Source organism: Calypte anna, chromosome 1, assembly GCF_003957555.1.
Source record: "Calypte anna isolate BGI_N300 chromosome 1, bCalAnn1_v1.p, whole genome shotgun sequence".
NCBI lineage: Eukaryota > Metazoa > Chordata > Aves > Apodiformes > Trochilidae > Calypte > Calypte anna.
Window position 1 is genome coordinate 133,610,157 of NC_044244.1, and position 15,544 is coordinate 133,625,700.

Consider the following 15,544-nt stretch of genomic DNA (forward strand, 5'->3'; position numbering starts at 1 on the left):
AAGAGTTATCTGGAGGAGTGGTTTTATACAGAAAGGTTAAAAGAGCTTAATATATCTTGATTTGTTAGAGCAGAGGTAGATGGAAGCACGTTGCCAGCTAGAAAATGCTTAGGTAATGCAAACCTTAAGGATGGGGATGTGTCTTATACATATGGGAACAAGTAGGAGTAAATGAAAAGAGTGTAGGGAAAGAGTAAGTATCAGAAAATCTTGTTGGCACTAGAGAGCTTGTGCAAATTTTTCAGAGGAAGTGGTAGGAATTATATTATTTAACTTATTTTAAAAAAAACTTGAAAAATACTAATAAGCAAGCCATCAGGATTAAGCCTGTACTAACAGGAAAGTTGATGGGATGATCCAAAAGCCACCTCTCTCCCCATTTCTCTGTGTTTGGTTTATTTTCAACCACTGTCAACATTTGGTAAAAGCAAAGAGGAAGTGACCTGGGGCACACTGATGACAGAAATCCCAGTGCCAATTTAAGAGACTGTATTTCCCACTGTGAGTTCCTGTCCTGCCAGCAAAACCTGTGAAAGGGACCCCACAGACATTTCTCGTTTATTAAAGTGCAGTATCACCTGGGTTTGATCTGTGTCCCCCAGAAGAGGCAACCCACTGCAGGAAAGACGAGGCAGTTCAAACATTTGATAATGGCTTTTGGAGTCTGACAGATAACCTCTAATGAGTACCAGCAGCTGAAGAGATTATTGCTTCTAATTAAATTCTCTGCCTCTCTCCCAGGGGTTTCTGCCTCCGTAGCAAAGGTGGCAGGACAAAAACCACAACTGTATTTTAGCAGTTCTGGTTCCTTGCCCAGAAAAAAACATGTATATTACCAGTGAACTTCCCTGACAGCTGAAAGCTGACACGTGAGTATGCATAGGAGGAATACTTCAAACTATCATAGGTCAGTAAATGTTGCAGTCTTTAACTAAATTTACTCTGGTTTAGAAATCACACTAACAAAGATGACAATAGCTAAAGAATTTGGGGCATGGCCCCACTTTCAATGTGTTTTCCAGTGGAAGAAGGCATTTCTTCAACTGACAATTCAGCTATTGAAATTTGTTATCTGAGTATTCATGCAATTTTTATCAACAAAAGCACATTTCCAAAAGAACTATATTCTATGTCTTGTCAGAGCTTATTATAAGTTGAGGGTTTTTTTAGTATAGAATTTTATTTAATTTTTTTAAAATGTTCAATAAGCTGTAGCAATACTGCAGTATCAAAATGTTAATATTTATATGCACTGCATGCATAAACCAAGCAAGCTGAAGAGTCTCAAACATGTATGAAATAATACAACCCAGATTAATTCAGAAATAAATTAACAGAATGCTTTTTGCTTTATCATTTACAGACATTGAACCATATTGTATTGTTTTTTCTCGCACAGAAAACAGTGGGAGTTCTGGACAAAGATGAAAGGAAGAATATGTACTGAGAGTTATTTGTTTCCTACACATCTAATAATATCTTTTGAAAAAGATAGTCTCTATAATTACAATTAAAATACAATACTCTATAAATACAATTAAAAACTGCCCATATTTTAATGCTGTATGGTTTAAAATTCATACCACAATGGTAGGACTCACAGTCGTTTTCTCTCTCTCTCTCTCTCTCTTTTTTTTTTTTTTTTTTTTTTTAAATAAGAGTTGGCATTTCCATTTTTACATGAAGGCAGATTTTGCTGTCCTTACATCTTGGTTTCACTACAGTTCCCATTCATTTTAGTGGATAGGATGTTCTGCAGCATGAATTAGAGAAATGAAGTCTGGCTGCTCGGTTGTACAAGAGAGGATGTGTAATATGAGAAAATAGCTGACTTCTTTTTCCAGAAAACTAATGCGTACACAGCAGCAGCCTAGTTAAGAAGGTAAAATCAAGATCATACAGGGTCTACTGTAGCAAAGCAGCAGCACTGCTGTGTGTCTTTATGAATTCTTTAGATTTGATTGTGCTCTTTAATGCACATACCTATCCCCCACATAAGTCAACATGCGGGCTTTTGCTCACAGCAGTGATCAGGTTTTACCTTTACTGTGGCTTGGGTGGTTCTGAGGAGAGTGAACAGACTCAGGTTCCTAATTCACCAATTCATGTATGTCCTTTTTCAATGCAGTAGTCAAAAGATTATGCAAGTCTGAAAGACTAGTAAATACACAGAATATATGGAATGTACAGAAACCTTTAACTTAACTCCTCACATATTTCTGGCAATGACCACTGGTGACTGGGAAGACATTTACCCTAGCGCGTCTAACTTTCCATTTCTCCCCTGAAAATAAACCTAGTTGATATTATGGCCATAGTTGAACAAAACAACGGTGTGGGGTATTTCAAGGTGTCTTTGGAGTGTTCTTACAATAAAGAACCGTTTATGTTATGATTGAGTGTAGGAGCCATAAATAAATACTACTATCTTTAGTTAGGCTGTACATTAGTCAGTCCCTTAGAGACTCTGGATCTATTACACTACCCAAATCTATCATGCTGTTTAGACAGCTGAAATTTAACCATGTGTCCAACCATTTAAAACCCAATGTTGATCACGTAGGGAAAAGAAGGACTAAGGAACCGAGCATAGGCGTATACAACTTTTTACTCCAAAAAGCCAATCCAGTTCATTAGTGAACGGGACTATTTGGAGCACAGACTCTTCTCTCTGCCACTTTATCCCCGATGACTTTATGCCACCCAAGATGGCAGCATCAGTCCTGTTTTTGGACAGCTGATACCCAGACCAAGCTACATCGCCGGTTCGCATCTTTTGGGAGTGCAGCCTCGCCACTGGGCACGCCTGGTACCACAGATCCTTCCGGCACCGGGGGATCTGCCCCGTTGTGCCAGAGAAACGCCGCTGTGAAGGCCCCACGGCCACCCGTGTGTCTGAGACGGGTTATGACGGGGATCTGTCTTTTCTCAGGAGCGGCGGGCGTCTGCTATCACGCCCTTGCTTTCGCACAGGGCCTCAGGCATGCAATACCTCGCTGGTCTCCGGTTTTATTACTGGCGACGGTACTGCGCGGACAAGCCCGGTCCGGCCCGGCCAGGCCCAGCATGGCGGGGGGCGGATTCCCGCACTGACAGGGCTACCAACAACCCTGCTTGCAGCCTCCAGCGCCTTCAGCAGCGCGGCCGCGGGGCGGGAAGCTGAGACATGTGAAAAAGGACACAAACACGGGAGAGAACCGCCCCCAAGCAGCATTTGCCGCCGCCAACCCCGCCGCATGGACACCCGCACCCCGCAATGCCGCGGACACGTACAGGGACCGCCCCCCGCCGCCATCTTGAGTGTGGGCATGAGAAGCCCCGGTACCCTCCATAGGGAAACAATGAGGGACAACTCAGCCCTTGAAGAGACGGGGAGAAAGGAGCGCTAAAGGGACGGAGTGCCCCCACCGAAGACAGTTATCCTCAGAGAAGGCCCTAGAGGCACATATATACGTATAAACAAACAAACAAACAAAAACAAACAGAAAAAAAACCCCAACTAAACTATACCCGAACTCCCCACCCCAGACAAGGGAGTGGACGGCTTGCCCACACTCAAGATGGCTCCTGCTTCCTCCCTCCCTCGGTAACCCCGCCCCCTCAAACCCATGGAATGTCCATTCCGCCCCCCACCCCGCCCCGCCTCGTCCTCCCGTGACATCCCCGTCAGGAGATGCAGCTCTCTGCGGGGTTCTCGCCCCTCCCCGCCTCCCTCCCTCCGCCCCGCTCCGCCCTTCTCCCCCCCGCTCCGCCCTTCTCCCCCCCGCTCCGCCCCTCTCCCCGAGCTCCTCCGCGCGCGCGCCGCGGCCCGGCCGGAGAAGCGGCCGACCCGTACCGGCTGCGGCAGCGCGATGACGGCGAGGCGGGAGGTGGCGGCGGTGGCCGCCGCCTGCCCAGGCTGCCCCGGCTGCTCCCGCTCCCCCTTCCTTCGCGCTGGCAGCTGGGCGGCTGCCTGGCGGGGCGCGGCGCTGCGCTTCGCCCTGGCGGTGCTCCTCCACACGGCCCGGGCCGAGAAGGAAGGTGAGACCCAGATTTTCCTTCTTTTCTTTTCCTTCCTCCCTCCCCCCCTTCTCCCTCCTTTTCCTCCTCCTGCTCCTCTTCCTCCGGCTACGGTTTGCGGGGCCGTTGGCCGCCGCGGCCCACCCGCTCCCCGGCGGCGATGGAGGCGGTGAGGGGGAAGGAGGCTACCGGCCTCGTCTCCCCTTCCCCCTCGGTGCGGCCGCCGGGTCCCGCTGCCTGCTGCGCGGGGACTCGCTGCCGCTGTGTCTGTGTCCCTGTCCCTGCGGGTACCGGGTTGTTCGGCGGGTCTGCGTGCGTGGCTTGGCGGTGGTGGTGGCAGGGGGGAGCTGCTGACATTTGGGTTGAGCTCGGTAGGGTTTCTCCTCCCTGACAGCGCCGGGGATGGAGCTGCCTTTTAAATTAAAAGAAGAGAGGGGCAAGGGAAGGAAAGCAGAAGGCTTTCTCGCGTTGAGCTGGTTTCCCTGCGGCAGGCTTCCAGTGGGAGACGGAGCCAAGCCAAACAGACGGGCAGGGCTGCCTGAGAAAGGGCAAAACTGCGGGCTCAGAAGTGTACCGAGACCACCTTGGGCTCCCCCAGCTTTTGACAGGTGCCGGACGCCTTCGCAAGGGCGCTGGCGTGTTCTCCAAACCCGAGTGAAAGTCGGACGGGGACTTCTTAACTTCCAGTGTCGGATTTTGGCACGTTGTCTTTTCATTGTGGTTTAACAAGGAAAAAAGGCCCCGAGCGAAACACCTAAGCATATTCTGTAGCATTGCTGAGAACGGCTTTCAGGCATTTCCAAGGTGCAGACTCATGGTCTACTTTAAAGTGTGGCTGCGTGGCAGCGTTAGAAAGCAGCAGAGAAATATAATTTATTACACAAGTAGCTGAAACAGATAGCTTTTAACTAACGAGAAAACTTGCTTTTCAAGCGAATTGCTGCACTGGAGAAGGTTTTTATTGGAAGGAGACTGAAATGTATCAGGCCAGATGAGGTTCAAGAGAGTGAAACAAAACAAGGATATAAAATAATAATAAGAAGAATATAGAATATAAAAGAATAAGAATGATATGGAAGACAAATTTAGTGATGAGGCTGTAATCATGTCCGTGGACCAGACCTGAGGGAAGAAACGCGTCCTAATAATGCATGTGTCAGAATAAATGTAGGTGTGCCTTACATTTTGTAATGAAGGGCTCAGTTTATAACTTGTTTTTTACAGATATGATGATCTTGCTATGAAGGTGATAAAATATCAGTTTTGTGTTGGAACCACTCTTGTTCACTTGACTTTGTCTTCAGACATTTAGAAAACGGTATCCTTAGAGTGATGAAAATTAAGTCTGTCACTTTAGTCTGTAGTGTCTCAAGTAGCTAGAAAAGTTTAAACGCTTCAGAAATACCTGGTGTTAACTCTGATTGTAGTTTCATTCCTTTATTGGTAGTACCTTATAGGAATTTATAAGCTTTATCAGTGATGTCATATACCTGTGTGATGGAATGGATGCATGCCCTAAAAGTTGCTACAGCTGAGGCCACGGTCTGGCTTTGTTCATTTGAGAAGGGGATACTGTTTTCTCTCCATGGACTTCCTGGGCATTCCTAGATTAAACAAAGGCAGGTTTAAAATCACAGAGTGAATGGATATGATTGGAGCCCTTCAAGAAAATTGAATCATTTGTACTGATACCATTTCCTTCTACTAATATAGTCAGTTATTTGAAACTTACCCCAGCAGCACTTATATCATTTTCAAAAAGGGAATTTGGTTCTTATACAGAACACATTTCTTTCAGTGTGTTATGATTTATGACACTCATTTTTCTTCCCAAGCTTTCTGCTGCTTGAGTGTAAGTCTGAGTGATATATTTAAGCTCACTAAGAAGTCTTAGTGTAGTGTTTTGGATTTTGTTTTGGTTTTGTTTTAATTAATTGTTTATGAACTCCATAGAAGAATTCTTTGAGGATCTGCATTTCTGGATCACATGTTGAAAACTGTTGTCTTGGAGTCCTCCTTTTGCTCACTGAAATGTCTGTTTATACCCTGCATAAAAGAACAGTGGCACTGTAAAGCAAGGCAAAGTCGATAGTAACTTGTGAGATCCAGTCCTGCTGATAATAAACTGTAATCTAAGTGCCAGTGTCCAATGGTCAATAACTGAGCATAGGAGAGGAAAGACCAGTTTGGACAGTGGTCCTTTAGACTTAGGTAGGAGCTCAACATGAAATAGTAGTTCAGAAGAAGGGAGGGGAAGGTGTTTCACGCTCTGTCCTTCAGTGCCTTAGCATCTACCACGTTGTGTCAAGTTAAACATAGTAAGACACAGTTCAAAAAAATTATTATCTGGAAGTAAGGAAATAGCTAGAAATGGCTCTTTCATTCCCCAAATGTAGGCATACATGTTTCACTACAGCTGCAGGAAGGAAGCTGTGGAGAGGAATTAGAACTGGGGTTGAACATTCTCACTTCTGTGCTGTTTCTGCATAGCTGAGTTGAAGGCGACTGTAGTGAGACACAGTGCAGCATATATTCCAGAGAAGTTGCTGCAGAAAAAAATTTATAGAAGTAGGTACTCTGATAAAGCATAGTAGTGAGAGAAGCATAGGTCAGGATGGAAAATAAATGGAAAAGATTAAGGTAGAGGACACCATTTACCTCTTACCTTGTGTGTACATGAAGAGAAGCTGGGGGAAAGATGGAACTGATGCACAGGAGGGTAATGCTGGCTTCATGCTTCTATGGAGGAGCAGTAAGCAGATCTTTATGGAGCTGTTGTGAATAGGAAGAAGATTGATGATGGAGTATTCCAGGTTGACATGACTGCTTCTAATCCCCAATCTTAGAGTTTGAGGGTAAAAATGTAACATTAATGGGTTTGGCATTTGTCTAACAAGAAAGCAAAATTGAAATCTTCAGTGTATAAAAGCTGTAAATCGAAGTTGGAGGGAACAGTGATATTGCTGTGCTAGAGAAACAGAACTGGTGGAAAGTATCTGGTATCTGGACAAATATGAAAGCAGAGAAAACTGCATGTGGACCAGCTGAAAAAAGCCTAAACATCAGTTTCAGACTAAACACTGATATGTGGTAGATTGTTTGGTTGTGTGGTGTGTGTTGTGGTTTTTGTTTGGTTTTTTTTTTTTTCCTTCAGAAATCTCTGAGTCCATAGCAAAAAAATGACATGGCAGGAAAAAAAAACAGCATTCAGTCTCAAAGAGCTTTTTGCCATTTAGAAGGAGCAAAAAAATAACTTTGCAAATATTTTGTATTTGCAAATAACTTTGCAAATACATATGCTTTTCAGGCTTTTTGTAGGCTCATCCTCCTTCTAAGTATAATTATAACATTCTGTATTGCAATGTGAATTGAGGACAATTGTCAGTTTATATTTCAGTATATGTATGTTTTGTTTTGGGTTTTGTTTGGGGATTTCTGTTATTTTTTCATTGTTGATTTTTTTGGAAGGGTTTCTGGGGTTTCTGGTTAAAGGAAGCTGCAGCAATGCCATAAACCCCATGGTGAGTAAATTGTTTTGAAGAGAGATGTCTAGCATCCCCATGCTTTTTTATCTGAGAACTCTTTTGTGTTTGTTCCTTTGTTTGTATTCATTTAGTTTGTTCTTTTTCTTTTCTAAATCTTAATTTTATACAACTAAGATTTTTTTTTTTAATAGCTTTTTGCTTGGCCAGCAGACTGAAAGTCTGTTGAGACTATTTTGATATTTCTCTTACCTATCCACCTGCTCACAGGATTGATCCAGTCAGAGCAAAGCTGTGTTCAATCCCTCACTGTAACTTTTTAAGTTCCATCTTGGTTCGGGATCTGGGAAAAATTTCTATTTAAGTATCTGAGACCTGATATCAGGTCAGTGAAAATGCAAAATGTTTGGTGGTTGTTTTGGGGTTTTTGTGTGTTAGTTTTTTTGTGGTGTGTTTTTTTGTTTCTTTTTTTTACTAAAGCATGATAGGTAAAATAATCACAGAATAGCTGAAGGAAGCTGCCATTAGAGCAGTGCACTGGGATGCTGGTTTTCTGGTTCCATTTTTGTCAGTCTGTCTAATCTGAGGCAAGTAGCTTTTCCTTCTTGCTTTTTACCAGTATCTAAAATGGCAGTCCAGGGTACTTCATATGAGTGTCATAAGCAAACTAATGCTGGAAAGTTATGCGGGAGAAAGCTTATAGATTTAAAATAACATTATAAAAAACCTCTTCACATACACTGCTTGTTTGTTATATCCTGCGGTCAGAACTAACATGTAGCACGCTCCCATTTATTTTAATACTGATGTTTTGACTCTTGCTTAAATCAAAATAAGATCCAGAGTGACCCCAATCAAACTGAAAACACTCTAGCAGCTGAAGCAGCACATGTAAATCATGAGTAGTGTGGGAAAAACACAGTAAATAAAAACTGACCAGGCTGTTTCACTATTATTGAAATTTACATATGGGAGAGCTGACTAGATTTGCACTGTCTTTGCTCTGTTGAATACTAAATATTAACCATGTGCTCAAATTGAAAAGTTTCATGTTGTCTGCAGAGTCTTTGGGCTAAATTAAATATAAGGGAAAGTTATAATGTAATCAATACAGAGTTGAGACCCCTTTCTTTGTGATCTTCTGTGCCATCTCCAAATGACTGCTGTTCCCTTCTCTGCATCTCTTTCTTCCCTATGTCTCATTATAGTGCATGTGTGAAGCAGACTGAGATACCCTCACCTGTAAGCTCAGTTGAAGGGTAGTGTGCTGTAGTTCAGAACCTTGGATCATGGGCTCCTGAAGGCACTTGGTACTTATTTGTGTAGTGTCTAGCATGATGAAGCATCTCCAGTTTGCAGAAGTCTACAGGCATTACTTAACTGAAGCTGTCAGTTGTTTGGTGTTTTTCTGTTTTGTTTTGTTTTTGTGATTGATTGCCAGTATTGCAATATGAATTACTTTGTGTCATTTGGATACATTTGTGCATGTTAAAATTTCATCTGTTTGCAGTAAAGCTGGGGCATTCGTGGTGTCACTTTATTTCAAAACCTACCCAGTTTTAATCTCCTGAGAGGGATGCATGTTATGATTCCATGGTGTGATTTGCTAGGTCTACAAGTCTGAAGACTCTTACGCCTTAAACTTGGTAAATCAGCTGGGAGTTTGACAGTGAATGGTGGATGGTGTGCTTCATGCATAAGTAAAAACTGTGTGACTGAAGCACAGGCTAGAACCAGTTTGGTTTGTTCCTGTGCTTGTGGGTTCAGCAAGAATAAAAAGTCAGTAAAGATCCCTTATATTTCCCTTGCTAGTAACTCCTGTTCAGTGTGGCATGTCTGACTTTGTCAGTCTACAACATAAACTTAGCTTGGTGTAACAGGACCTGTGAGAAGGTGTTTTGTTTTTTTTTTTTTTAATTCTTTCTTTAAATACAGCATTTGAGGTATATCTGTACTCTTCATGGTAATAAGTGGGTGTACTCAGAACTCGACTGGGTAATACCTTGGGCAGCCTGCTCCTGGACCCGCTCTGACCATGCAGCTGGGCTGAAGGCCTCTGGGGTCACTTCCAGCTTGTGTTGTCCCATAGTTCTAGAAGGTGAGTGCACCAGGTGCTTATTATGGAAGCAATTGATTTGGTCCATTCACCTCTAGTAGTCACAAGACTGGAGTTTAAAGGACAGATATTTTAAAAGAACCTTCTGGTTTTGTTTTCTGTTTAGTTCCATTTTGGTTGGTTTTTTTGTTAGGGTTTTTTTTGGGGGGGGGGGTTGTGAGATTTAATTTTTTTTCTCTTACAAATTTTTTCAAAATTTGTGTAATAGAATATGCCTAGACTTCTTAAAGCTACTTAAAAAAAAATCCAAAGAACCCTTGGTTTAAGTTTTTTTAAAAGTTATGTAAGTCAGGAGGTACAGCAACCAGTGATGTTAAACAGGTTAAATTACCATTTGAGGGAATGATAATAGGAGACATAGTTGTAGACAAACATGGTACCAATTTAAATAGTTTGAAAGACTTGTTTTCACTGAACCTCTTATACCCATTGGTCATCAACTTGACCTTTTAGATCTGTAGATCTGAAGTAGGATGAGGTCCTTGTAGAGGAGAGTGGTAATGAAGAAAAGAATGGCTGAGAAAAGTTCTCAAAGAGGAGATTTTTAAAGAGGGAATTTTAGCTTAAAATCATTCTTGTTTCCTTTCAGGCATACTCTGTTGGAAACAGGTAGTTTCCTCAGTGTGAAATTGGATGGTTTAATGTGACTGGCTTATGAAATTTATTTAGTTTTGTAAAAGATAAGCTGAAGACTGAAAATGTCTGGTTCAGATGGAAAATTATACAAGATACTGATACCGAGATAAAGAAATTGGCTGTTCTTTATGACATCTGCTTTCACTAGGGGATCTTTGGGTCCCCTGTTTGAGATGTTGGTGTAGTATGTTAAGTGATTTTAAAAAATGGTTACCTTAAGCTTGCAAATAAGTACTAAATCATCTTAATGAATCAGTGACTGCACAAGTATTTGCAGGTGGAATTTGTAGATAATGATAAGCTATCCAGACAATATGATGAACTGCAGCATGTTTGATTTTGGTTTATTCCCAGCAGTGGTTCATGCTCCACCTTGGAGACTGGTTACAAGGAGTTCCTCTTGGTTCTATTCTGGGACCTGTCCTGCTTAATATCTTTGCCACTGATCTGGAGCTGGATTGTACCAAATCTGTGGAGCAGTTGATATTCTTAAGGGCAGGGCTACATTTCAGAGAGATCTAAGCAGGATGGAGCAATGACCTGACAGGACATTGATGAAATCCAAAAAGGACAAATGTGAAGTCCTTCATATGGGAAAGAATAACCAATTGCAGGGGATATGGACTGGAAATGCTATACTTGAGTCAGCAATGTACCCTGGTAACATACAGGAGTGTAGCCACTGGGCTGAACAAAGTGATTATTCCTGTTTACTCAGCACTTAATAGACCACACCTAAACCACTGCATCCAGTTTTGCTCTCTCCCATCCCACTAGAAGTCCATAAATGCCAACAGTGGGTACATGACCTGTGAAGAGAGGCTGAGGGATGCAAAACTGCATGAAGATGAGGCTTTGGAGGGGCCTCATGGCAGCCTGCCAACGTCAATGTAAAGATTATGAAGAAAATGGAGCCAGACTTCTCACAAAGCTGCATGGCAGCAGCCTGGGAGACAGTAAAGTGAGACAGAGGAAGTTGGGAAGTTTGTTTTGCACCCAGAGGTGCTGGTCTGTGATCATGTGAATAAGAAAGGCACTTGGACATGGTGAAGTATCATTGGAAATGCTATATATTAGTGTTTAAGCTATAAAGAAAGGATAGCATAGGTAATTTTACACATTTTGATCTTGAGAACCCTGAGTTGTGCAGCATCAAATGGGCCTCCAGTCCATGTGCAGAACACCTTGCAGACTATATCCATAGAAGGGGTTTACCCCCTGTTGGCCCTTCCAGCCACTGCTTCATTTCCTTAGAAGAATACCACTCTATTTATAATTTCTGCTGGCATGCAGAAGGGATGCTCACATAAGAACTTTGAGGTGCCTTTTAAGCTAAAGGCGTGGCCACCCAGGCTGTATAGTTGCCAGTACCAAGGGGGAGCTGCCTGCAGGCTCCTCTTACCACAAGGTGGCTGTATTTTTTCTGCAGCCAATGGTTATGTGCAGTGCAGCATGGACCTGAGAACTGCCCTGAACATACAGCACAGTGCAGGTACAGTGCTGCTGAGCCTAGCTCTTGTGTGCATCTCTGACACCTCAGTCTACTATGGTCTGCCAACCAGGATCACTGCAATGTTCTGGCTTGGCAAAGTGATGCTGTATTTCACCATGAGCACAGACAGGCATGGGCACAGATTCTTCCTGAAAGACATGGTGGAATCTCTGACCTTGGAAGTTTTCAAGGCTCAGCAAAACTCTAAGCAACACTGCCCAAATTCAGTGTCCGTTGTGCTTCAGAGGATTGAGTTAGATGACATCTTAAGATCCATTCTGCTGTCATTGCTCTGCCTCTGTGTTTTGGGTCTCCCTCTTAGTTGCAATAACTTTGAAATTGATGGGCATACTTGTAAAACAGGAGAACTCTGGGTTTCCACTTCAAGTCAATGGTGAAATCAATGTTATGGTACTAGTAATTGAGATAGAAGTGATATGGTACAATTGAGATAGAAGTGGAACTGTAATTGAATCCAGGAAGTTTCACACATAGCTGCATTGATAAATAAATGGGATCATAGGATGAAAAAAATGCCTTGTTGGCCATTGCTTGCTTCTATCTACATACATCATCACATAGGCTCTGTCTTGCCCCCTAATTTTCTTTCTTTCTCTTGAAAATTTTGTTTCCACAGGAATATTTCTATCTGTCATTCATGCAAAGGATAATATGGCCATTACTTTCCATCTTTGTTAGCTGCTGGTAATATGATAATAAGATTGGTAATATGGCAATTGTCAGCATGTGGTTGACATGTTAATACATAAGATTTATTAAAGTAATACTTAATCCTTGCAACTTGTATTTCTGAGGCAATATGGAGAGACACGGATATTGAATGTTGCCAAGTTTGGCTTATCCTTTCTTGCTGATGGAAGCCATTTTCTTCTAGCATGTTTCATTGGTGTTCTGGCCCTGTGTATAACTTTGGGCTCTGGAGACATCAATGGACACAAATTACCATTATCTAGCGAGACCCTTGTTTCTAGCCATCCTGATACTTAATTTGGTGATAGAGAGCACTGAAAGACTTCCTGCCCTCTAAATGTTTGCTCCTAAATAAGAAAGATGTGTTGGGACTTTATAATACAAAAGCAACTGTATCATAATATAATAGTTTGTCATTTGCCTTTCATAAAACTTGAATAGGTCATGATCTGCCCAAATAGCTTTGGCTAAACTGTAACTTCCAAATTAGTGCAAAGATTCATAACTTGCTTTGTTTGGGGGGAAACATGGTTATGTTTGAAACTAAAAGAAAGATTGTTTTCATTGACAGGACTGAATCTTCACAGGTGAAGTTACTCTGCCAGTTAGTACTACTCAATATCATTATCTGATGGAGAAAAGACTGAAACAAACTGTGAGTTTGTGAGGAAAAATTTGATCAGAGTTCCAGTACCTGATGAGTCCCTTGAATTCTTCATTTAATTAAGCTAAATTTCTTTAGGGAAAAAGGCACTATGGTAATGCATTTGGAAATTGAACAACAACAACAAAAAAAGCTATTTTACTTAGTATAATTTAATTTTGACTTGAAAATACCTGTATTGGTACAGGTTGAAGGGCCATTTAGTCTAGCAAAGGTGTGCATATTTAGGTTGAGACTTGGTGCTAGGCATGTCGAAGTAGAAATGAGAGGTATTTTTGTGTGAAGATAATTGACTGGTGTCTTGGTTAAGGGTCAGTTTGGTGATGTGGAGTATTTGCAATCCTTAAAGTAGAATCAGATGTCTCTTCAAAGCATATTCTGTAACTAAGCCTATGGGTTTGCAATTTTTGGGTGAAACTGTGATCTGTGTTTTACAGGGTGTCAAGCTAGTTTATCCCAGCAGTTTCTGAAAGAGTCTGACCAGAAATAATTGTTTATTTACTTCTGAGGGGAATTGCTTCCAAGGTATTTTGGGTAGGTGAATTGTATTTCATTAGTTAAACATACTTAGCTTATTTCATTTCCTTATGTCTACTTATACCTCCTAATTTCTTATTAATGTTTTCAGATTTTTTTCCCTCAAAATTTCCTATTTTGTTTCATTCTTGCCCCATATTTTATCTCCTTTCAAAACTGGCTGCAGCTGTTATTCTCTACACGTTTCTTCTCTGACTTTATCAGACATTACCACCAGCTTTTTCCCGCTGGTCTCTGTTCCCACGTGGCAAGTGAACAGACTGCTTTGCCAATCAATAATTAGCATTACTGCCACATCATTAACATTAAGGCTTTAACATCAGGCATTTCCTACCTTTTCTCAGCCTTCGATCATTGTGTTTATAGACTTGGTATAGTCCCTGATTAAGCATTATATTGCTGGTTTTTGACTTGTCCTCCAGGCTTAGTAGCTGTGGACCAGTGGCCACTTGGGTAACAGTTGCCACATGTGTGGAGAGGGTGGAGATGCTCTCCTCCTTCCCAGTGGTTGTTCTCCATGGTGTGGTTTTCTTCAGTCTTATCCAAGTTGAGTGTGCTGTGCAGCAAAAATCTAAATGAGTGTGTTGTCCAGGTTCTCTTGTTCTTCTATAAGGTAATAGACTTCCACTCTGGTAAGTGCCTGTAAAAGAAATGGGGTGTGCCCCCCTAATCTGCAGGGAGCAGAGCAGAACACTCTCAGTAAGTAGGGCACTCTTGCTGTGCCATAGCATCAGTCAAGCTGAGGGATGTAAAGTGTTCTCTGTAGCAGGCAGCAAGGTAGGAGTAGGGATTCAAAACCACAAAGCATAGCTGTAGCTCTTGCATGATTGCATTCACATTGCCAGCAAGACATTTCAATGTCAGGAGGTGTCTCTCTGGTGCTGTTGTCTTCCCGGGTTTTTTTTAAACTCTGAAAATCCCATCCTCCTTCCCCTTTCTACAGTGTAGAGAACAATTCTTGTTCTTATTTTGGTTTTATTAAGGTCATTAATTAGTCTGGATGTAGCATTTAAGTAGGTCTTTGCACTGTGTTGGCCTAATCCATTTTTTGAGTGTGTTTCATAGGTCTGTTCAGTGGTCAGTTTCATAGGAGTGCAAGCTTGGAAGGCTGACTTTAATGGTAACATTTACAATTATTGTAATTTAATGCATTGTTCTCCTGAGGCTGCAGAATCTATCAACTGACTGTCATTTATTTTAAAACACCTATTAAATATTTTTGTATGCTGAAAAGGATAAAATTCCAATAAATCCATGTTACCTGTGAACAAATCAATTTGCAGTGCTGTATGAGTAGTAAAACTTAGTGTCACAACTAGAAGTTTCTGATCTAAAATTTGTGATGAAGATATAAAAATAGTTTGGAAGGGCTGCTTCTTTCCCTCTCTCATTGCAGGACTGACTGTCTTTTTTTTGAGGCTAACTCCAATTCATTTTATTTCTGTATTGTCTCAATCAAGACAGTTATAGGGGTATAACCTAATTTCACATATTGAAATCTTAAAATACTTTAAATCATCATTATTAGGAAGAGTAAAAAGCTGTAATTTCTATGGCCCGAAGGCAGAAAAAAGGTTGCTATTTGCAGATGTTGAGTTTCTCTTTAACTTCCTTTTAGTTTTTTTCCCCTCTTCAAATGATTTATGAGAAGTTTCCATGAGTGTCTGAAGTATTGTTCTCTTTGGCTTAAAAATAATGTGTGCTTAAGTCTTTCTCCAGATGTCAGAAATATCTTTTTTTTTTTTTTTTTTAATTTATTAAAAAATGTATTTTCTCAGTCCTACTCCCCTACTAAATGTTCATGAAACACCAGGATTGGATATGATTTCCTGAGAAGCATTTTGGAGCCAGCAGTTAAATGTCTTTGGAGGAAGACTTACTGACGTGTTTAAAAGTAAAGCACCAAC

The 15,544-nt window shown here is 41.6% G+C and overlaps 1 protein-coding gene across 2 annotated transcripts in view; it reads left to right on the forward strand.

Moving 5' to 3' along the window:
• The first annotated feature begins 3,822 nt into the window (after positions 1-3,822).
• Positions 3,823-15,544, forward strand: part of TMEM131 (transmembrane protein 131) — a 91,450-nt gene continuing 79,728 nt past the window's right edge. The window contains exon 1 of one of the 2 annotated variants that reach the window (XM_030448987.1): positions 3,823-4,020. In XM_030448987.1, the coding sequence (XP_030304847.1) occupies positions 3,852-4,020 (169 nt within the window). In that variant the 5' untranslated portion in view covers positions 3,823-3,851. The remainder of the gene's footprint in view (positions 4,021-15,544) is intronic. The other variant, XM_030448996.1, reaches the window with a different exon arrangement.